At 36.4% G+C, this 8,096-nt stretch overlaps 1 protein-coding gene across 1 annotated transcript in view; it reads left to right on the forward strand.

Moving 5' to 3' along the window:
* snx2 (sorting nexin 2) overlaps positions 1-8,096 on the forward strand; it is a 28,216-nt gene that overhangs the window by 8,239 nt on the left and 11,881 nt on the right. The window contains exons 4-7 of the mRNA XM_015374545.1: positions 1,147-1,190; positions 1,382-1,523; positions 1,625-1,703; positions 5,709-5,784. Of these exons, the coding sequence (XP_015230031.1) occupies positions 1,147-1,190; positions 1,382-1,523; positions 1,625-1,703; positions 5,709-5,784 (341 nt within the window). The remainder of the gene's footprint in view (positions 1-1,146; positions 1,191-1,381; positions 1,524-1,624; positions 1,704-5,708; positions 5,785-8,096) is intronic.

The following is an 8,096-nucleotide window of genomic DNA, read 5'->3' on the forward strand; positions in this document are numbered from 1 at the left end:
ACAAAAAGTACAAGCGATGGCGCGTCTGCGTCTTCCAAGGACGACGCAAAGCGGCGCGCACTCATAGACAGCGTAGCTCATTTAATTGCTAAAGAAATGCTTCCATTTAATATTGTATAAAATCCGGCATTTAGAAAAATGTTGCAGACATTTGATAGACAGTATGAATTCCCAGGAAAACATGCACATCACAAACGTTTTATTTTGTACATAGGTTTTTATTTCCACTGTGGTTTTATCTTGTGTTTAGTTTTTATTCAAGTGTATTTTTAGTGAACAGAGACTGAGAGTCCGTTTGATTTTTATTTCTCGTTTTATTTTGTGAACCAGTTCCAGTGTTAAGTGTTCTGTTTATCTGTGGCAGGAAAATGCTTGCATTATTATATCATTTCCATTAAATCAGTGTAAAAAGGTCTTCAAACATTATTATCGTTTATCGCAATAATTTTTGAGACAATTAATCTTTCAGCAAAATTTGTTATCGTGACAGGCCTAACTGGAAGCAGGATCCCATTTCCGATGCAGATCGGGAAACGAGTGATAAAACAGAAAGGTTTTTAATGCATTTATTTTCTCAGGAAATACATTATTAACCTTTAAAACATTATATTTTAATATGCTTACTATTTTTGGGGAGGGAAAACATCATTTAGGTCTTTTTAACTAAATAAAATCGACCCTGACGTATATCTGGTTGAGCTGACGGCGCAGGACGAGTCGTGCTTCCGGGACGGATCGGGTACTAGTGACACTTGTGAATCGGAGCAGTATCAGGGCTGATTCTGATGACGTTTCACGAGCACATGAGAACGCACAAGCTCACACGTTGAGACGGCCTGATGCTGATGCTTCTGTCAGTTCTGACTGTTGAACACTGGAGCCCCCTGGAGGTTTGAACTGTCACTACAGCTTCAGCTCATCTCGTGCAGATCTCTGATCCATTCAGTTTTTGTTTGCCCAGATGAACCATCTGTTCACCAACCAACCGCCACTTCCCATGTTTAAAGATAAGATCACAGACAGTTTATAGCTGCTTTTTAACCAGTTTACCAGAACTGAATAATTCTGCCAATCTGTGTCAGATTCTTAGTTTTCTGTTTTAAAGCAGCGTAAAGGAAGCAGCTAAAGCTGGTCTCTGTGTTCCAGGTGACGGGATGAACGCATACATGGCCTATAAGGTGACCACCAAGGTAAGACCTTCATCAGGTAAAGGTTTTAGCTCCGATTCAGATCATATATGAATCTACATGGGAGAAAAAACCTACCTGATGACAATTTTTATCTGTTTTTAGATCTGGAGGGTGTCAGTGGTCAGAAAACGGTTAATTTTATGTGTTTCTGCTAAAGTTCTGGTGTCTTCCTCTCCCTGTGTCCCCCTCAGACCTCCATGTCTCTGTTTAAGCAGAGAGACGTCTCAGTGAAAAGGCGTTTCAGTGATTTTCTGGGTCTGCACAGCAAACTAGCCTCCAAATACCTGCACATAGGCTACATCGTTCCTCCTGCACCAGAGAAAAGCATTGTGGGTAAGCTGAGCGCGGGCCGATCCGAGTTCTACTTCACATTATAATGACATGCTTTTTTATTTTATGGTTCTCTTAAATATGGGCGTCGTTTTTTTTTGCAGGAATGACCAAAGTGAAGGTTGGGAAGGAGGATCAGTCGTCCAACGAGTTTGTGGAGAAGAGGAGGTCTGCGTTAGAGAGGTATAAGGATGAGGAAAACGCTTTAGGATAAAGTTAAATATAAACCCTGTTTCCTTGTTTAAAATAAGAGTTTAATGTTTTTAAAGTGGTTTAACTAGTGACTAATGATGCACGGCCAGGTCATCAAACTTTTATCAATCTAGAAAGGGGGCTAAACCTCAGAACACATACATTCAATAGCACCCAGACATTAAGAGGTAATCCCAGCAGCTCACTGAACATGGTTAAAGAAAATCTACATTAAATAAATAAGCCCTGCTTAATATTCCTAAAATGACTGTAGTTTAATTATTCATTTATCCTCCCTGGTTAAATAAAGGTTGAGGAAAAAGAAAAATATGTCCAGGTCATTTGGAGATTAAAGAATGAAGCAGCTTCAATAATTAAACACATTTTCACATGTTGATAAACCAGAGCTTAGAATCAGGATATTTATTTAGATTAAACTTCTTAACCCTTTAAAGGGAACTCAGTGAAAATTAAAATTTTAATCCAATTGTGTTATTGGATTCCAGGACAAAACCTTATTACCTTTGTAACATAAAAAAGAAAAGTATGGATATTTTGATGGCAAAAATTAATGCCGATGTAATGAAAAACAGTCTAATTGGAATCTGCCTTTTTTTTTAACACCGAATTTTAAACACGGAATGTTTTTAGAAGTTGAATTCCTTACACTCAATTTTTATTTGGTAAAAATTCACCAGAAAAAAATTCAGCTGCAAAAAAATTCAGCTGCTAAAAAATTCACCACAAAAAAAAATCAGCTGCAAAAAAATTCAGATGCTAAACAATTCACCTGCAAAAAAAATTAAGCTGCAAAAAATTCACCAGAAAAAAATTCAGCTGCTAAAAAATTCAGCTGCTAAAAAATTCAGCTGCAAAAAAAATTAAGCAGCAAAAAATTCACCAGAAAAAAATTCAGCTGCAAAAAAATTCACCAGAAAAAAATTCAGCTGAAAAAAAATTCAGCTGCTAAAAAATTCACCACAAAAAAAATCAGCTGCAAAAAAATTCAGCTGCTAAAAAATTCACCTGCAAAAAAAAATTAAGCTGCAAAAAATTCACCAGAAAAAAATTCAGCTGCAAAAAAATTCACCAGAAAAAAATTCAGCTGCTAAAAAATTCAGCTGCTAAAAAATTCAGCTGCAAAAAAATTAAGCTGCAAAAAATTCACCAGAAAAAAATTCAGCTGCAAAAAAAATTAAGCTGCAAAAAATTCACCAGAAAAAAATTCAGCTGCAAAAAAATTCACCAGAGAAAAATTCAGCTGCTAAAAAATTCAGCTGCAAAAAAAAATTAAGCTGCAAAAAAATTAAGCTGCAAAACAAAATTCAGCTGCAAAAAAATTAAGCTGCAAAAAAATTAAGCTGCAAAAAAAATTCAGCTGCAAAAAAATTCAGCTGCAAAAAAAATTAAGCTGCTAAAAAAATTAAGCTGTAAAAAAATTCAGCTGCAAAAAAATTAAGCTGCAAAAAAAATTAAGCTGCAAAAAAAATAAGCTGCAAAAAATTAAGCTGCAAAAAAAATTCAGCTGCAAAAAAATTCAGCTGCAAAAAAATTCAGCTGCAAAAAAATTAAGCTGCAAAAAAATTAAGCTGCAAAAAAAATTCAGCTGCAAAAAAATTCAACTGCAAAAAAATTCAGCTGCAAAAAAAATTCAGCTGCAAAAAAATTGTTGACCTTTTGGTGAACTCAAGCCAAAGCAATCTACACTCGATAGAGTCGAGCAGCTTCTAGCCAATGAAATCAGCTCGTTTGGTCACGTGACACAACGGCTGCTCTCTGCGCTGTTCCCGGCTGACTGAGGAATTTTTTATTTATTTTTTTTAAACAGAATTTCAAATCGCCAGTTAGCTACTAACAGTCAGCTATTAGAGTTTTTCCTCTTATCAGACAGGGTGAAACAACTGAGCCGATCACAGCTAGTACGGCACCCCTTTCTGCCAAGGCTCTTGGTTTGATCCGGAAGAAGCGGCCAGCGGCAAACTTTTTTTCTTCTTCATTTCGGCAGAGGCAACATGGCGGCAGCAAACAGACGGGTGCTGTACTAGCCAGTCTGATAAGAGGAAAAACTCTAATAGCTGTCTGTTAGTTGCTAACTGACGTTTTGTAATTCTGTTTAACAAAAAAAAAAAAAATCATAATTTAGCCGGGAACAGCGCTGAGCGCAGCCGTTGTGTCACGTGACCAAATGAGCTAATTTCATTGGCTAGAAGCTGCTCGACTCTATCGAGTGTAGATTGCTTTGGCTTGAGTTCACCAAAAGGTCAACACTTTTGCAGCTGAATTTCTATCTGGTGAATTTTTACCAGATAAAAATTGAGTGTAAGGAATTCAATATCTAAAAAAATTGAGTGTTTAAAATTTGGTGTTTAAAAAAAAGGCAGATTCCAATGAGACTGTTTTTCTTCCATAATGTAATAACAAGAAACGCCAACTTACCAGTGTATATAAAGAAAAATAACAAAAGTGCTTCTATAAGAAATTCATGAAAAATACTCTGAGTGAAATAAACACATTTTTTTTGGTACAACATAACTTTAGATCAGGGGTCTTCAATGTTTTCCAGGCCAAGGAGATGGAGCGGGGACCCCCTGATTATATTTATTGTGTTCTATTAAACTGGTCCTATAGTCACTCTATTACAGATGGAGTAATGTAACTAAAGTAATCCCTCCCTGGGATTATTAAAGTATTTCTGATTCCTGGTTGATGGGACAGGTGTTGTGAATGAAACGGTGCCCAGCTTGAAAGAGCTCCTGTGTGTCTCTGAATGTGAGCATTGATGACTGAAAGACATCTTCTGCCTCCATTTATCTGTTTACTACAGTCTGTTGAATTCATGTTAATGTGGATTTAAAGATATTTCAATTAGTGGAAAAAGTTGCAGGGAGGGAATATAAAAAAAAAAAAAGTCTAATTAAGCGAAATATTCGCAGCCCCCATGCAGTACTGCCATGGACCCCCTAGGGGTTGCTAACCGCCTGTTGAAGACCTCCGCCTTCAGAGTCATTATTAACTTTTTAACTTTCTTTTTTTTTTTTTAGGATTACTTTTTTTTGACGGTTTTTCCCAATTTTTAACCTTTTTTATTTTTTTTTTTTTTTTTTTTTACCTTAATTGGGACGTTCAGCTAAATAAACTCCTAACCCCTAAAATGTGAGAGCTGCTGGTTTCTGCTAAAGGCTAATAGCATTGCTTATAGTATATTTATTAGCTTTAATCAGGAACTAACTCTCTAATTATGGAGATAACTGTTATATTTTAACCATCAGTATCTCTGGGAAACTCAGATTAACTACACATTAGTACTTTTTTAGCAGCACTAGATGATACTGACCAAAACTAGTAGCCTAGCATATCGCAGTAGCCTGCGATATGCTACACAGTTAGCATATCGCACAATTTGAGGCATGGTTGGCAAACTGAAATAGAAAATATCTTTCTTTTTTTAAACGACGTATTAAAACCAGAGTTAAAATAACTTAATTACTTAAACATGATCTGAGCTGCTAAAAGGTTAAACTACAAATATTAGATCCATCATTATCACAGCACACATCCTGGTGTTGGTATGTAGAATACAGAGGAGGGGGCCGGGGGGGCGGGCTGACCTTCTGTTGGCCTTTATTGATGTTGTTTGATTGGCAGGAAGGTCAGTCTGACAGCTGATGGAGCTCAGAGTGACAGAACTACATGCTGATGGACAAACGCGCTCAGAAACGCCTAATGAGGACAAAAATCTTCACTCCTGGACATTTAGAAAACATTTTTCTTTTCTTTTTACCATGAACTGTGGATACAGATTTAGGATTTACCTCTATTGTTTCTCTGGGTTGAACTCCCAGGTCTCCACGTAGATTTTTACACTTGTGAAATAGCTAAAAAGTAAAGTTAGACTTTAGGCACCAGTGAGGCATGTCAAACAGGAAGCTGCCCTACATTAACGGCCTAGACGCTGCCCTGAAGGTGAACCTGATCAGCGTTGCTTCTCTGCTCCAGGTATCTGATGAGAACAGTCAAGCATCCCATCCTGCTGAAGGATCCCGACGTCCTGCAGTTCCTGGAGAGCTCCGAGGTAAACGAGACCAGGAGCTTTTCCTCCTACCTGCTCATTATCCTGGTTTCTGTCCGGTCCTGCTTCAATGCATGCACCTTTAACAGCTCATCTGAAACCTTTTTGTCATATAAAAGAAAATAACTGCATTGATATTTAGAAATTGCTGCAGGATGCGCTCCACTGCAGAAAATCAACACCTGCAAACAGCCTTAACTTTTCACAAACTGGAATTTTGCTGCCTTAACTGCAAATCGAATGCTTTTATCCAGTAATGGTAGAATAACCTAGAAACGCTCGTCTAGATGGTAAAAATTTGTTTTAAGGCAAAATTTGGCTTTAAAAACTTTAAGGATTCAAAGACGGTTGGTTGGTTTTTAACCCAACATCTAAAAAAACCCTAGAAAATCATAAAAGTAATTTTTTTTTAGTTCCTGAGCTTACTAATGAGAACTAGAGGAAGTCATGGTTTAATTTCGCAAATATTTTCAATTTGATTCACAATTCAGTTTGCTTGCTTTTTGATTGAGTTAAGGACCGATTTTTACCTGGATACCAGCAACGTTACCATGACAACTAGTGGTAACTTGGTCCTTTGAAAAGAACATTGATATTTATAAATTTAAGAATTAAACTCAAGGAAATTAGATTTTTTTTTAATGTAATATGAACTCAGTAAAACAAAAATGGAATAATTTAAATAAATTCAAACTTTGGGGCAGGTTATGTAAATTAAGTGGCTATAAACACACTGTAAACTAAGATTTCATGTAAAAACCGAAAGAAATGATTGACATTAGAGTTTGATAAATGATGAAAGGAAAATCCAATTAAATCAGTGAATTTATTTTTTTGTTTTTATTAAACCCAGTAAAAAAAGTATTAATTTTTTATGAACTGTTAGGATTTGTATCTTTAAACTCTAAAGCAGTAGGAAAAACTTCCCTGGACAGATTTATTTAGACATATCTTCTTTCAAATTTTATGTTTTATTCACTTCTTTTCTGTGTGAGTCTGTGATTTGTATCTTAATATCTCCAATTTCTACATCAAAGAGAGGATTTTATTATGTGCTTCTATTTGGTCTCTCTGCTGGAGGACCTGCAGCCCTCACTAGAGGGCGATAATGTTCATCAATTACAGTTCTTTGCCTTCTTCTCTGTTGCTGTTTTTTTCATAATCACTTAGAGAAGGTTTCAATGTTCATAAAAGAATTCCCTAAAATATAAACATTAGTCTTTAATTAGTTATGTCAAACATGGCAGACTCTTCTAGGAAAAAGCTCCAGGAAACACGATCTTGCTCCGCCCCTCATAGCTGGTATCCTTGGAAACCAGAGGTTCATACATTTCAAACAACTGAACAGGCATCTTTTACAGATGTTCTCTGGTGTCGCTATAAAAGCTTTTGTCACTTTGCTAAAGAAGGACTTTGTTCTAAACTGTTAAAGGAGTTTAACTATTGTGGAGAAAATCTGCTTTAACTGATTCAGTCTAATAGTCTTCCAGTAAAAATATTAATAAATACAGTCTAAGGTGTCTCCTAGGTTCACCTAAAAGACTTTTTTTTTGTTAATGTTTTATTTAGGAACAAAACTTTAGGCAAGCTTAAAAAAGGTAAAATTTTCTCTTTGTTTAATCACAAATAAATCAGACCGATTAGCAGCTGTTTTATTGGTTCCTCTGGGAAAATAGTTTTTTTTATCTCTGACTTTTATAACTGACGCCAAAATGCAACATTTAGAGCAGCTAACTGTGGAGCTGATTCATCAACGTCTGTGGACAAATGAAAGAGGTTATGGTTCAGTAAGGGATGCTTGTCGCTCATCTGATGTAAATCGTGGTCCCTGTGTCTCTGATTGGTCCGTTCTCACATCCCCCCACCCCTTCCTCTGCCGACTCATCACAGTTGGTTTCTTCCTGCATCCGGTTACTCTGTGGTTTTGGATAAATCTTTATTTAATTGTGTGTTTTCTGAATCTCTTTCTGACCTATTTTCTCCTCAACCACCAAAACAAATGACAGAGTAGAGTGATCTTAAATCAGGTGGATTTTATTTATTAGACTCATAAAGTCTTGATGTTGCTGCAGTGGAAGAGGAAAGAAAACAGAAATAACTTTAAATCAGCATTTCAAACAAAAACATCCATCAGCTGACGGTTCAGAATGAAAAGAACCTAAACAATGCCTAACCATTAGGAAAGGCGGCAATCACCACGGCAACCTGTAACTCGGAGTCTTAGAGTCGTGGGGAAGCGGCTGTTCCAACCGTTGCATTTCCGAATTCTCCCGAGTGGTGCCCGACTTTAACATATAAAGTGAATGTGATTGGTC

The sequence above is a fragment of the Cyprinodon variegatus genome, unplaced genomic scaffold (genome assembly GCF_000732505.1).
Source record: "Cyprinodon variegatus isolate N-32 unplaced genomic scaffold, C_variegatus-1.0 Scaffold105, whole genome shotgun sequence".
Lineage (NCBI taxonomy): Eukaryota > Metazoa > Chordata > Actinopteri > Cyprinodontiformes > Cyprinodontidae > Cyprinodon > Cyprinodon variegatus.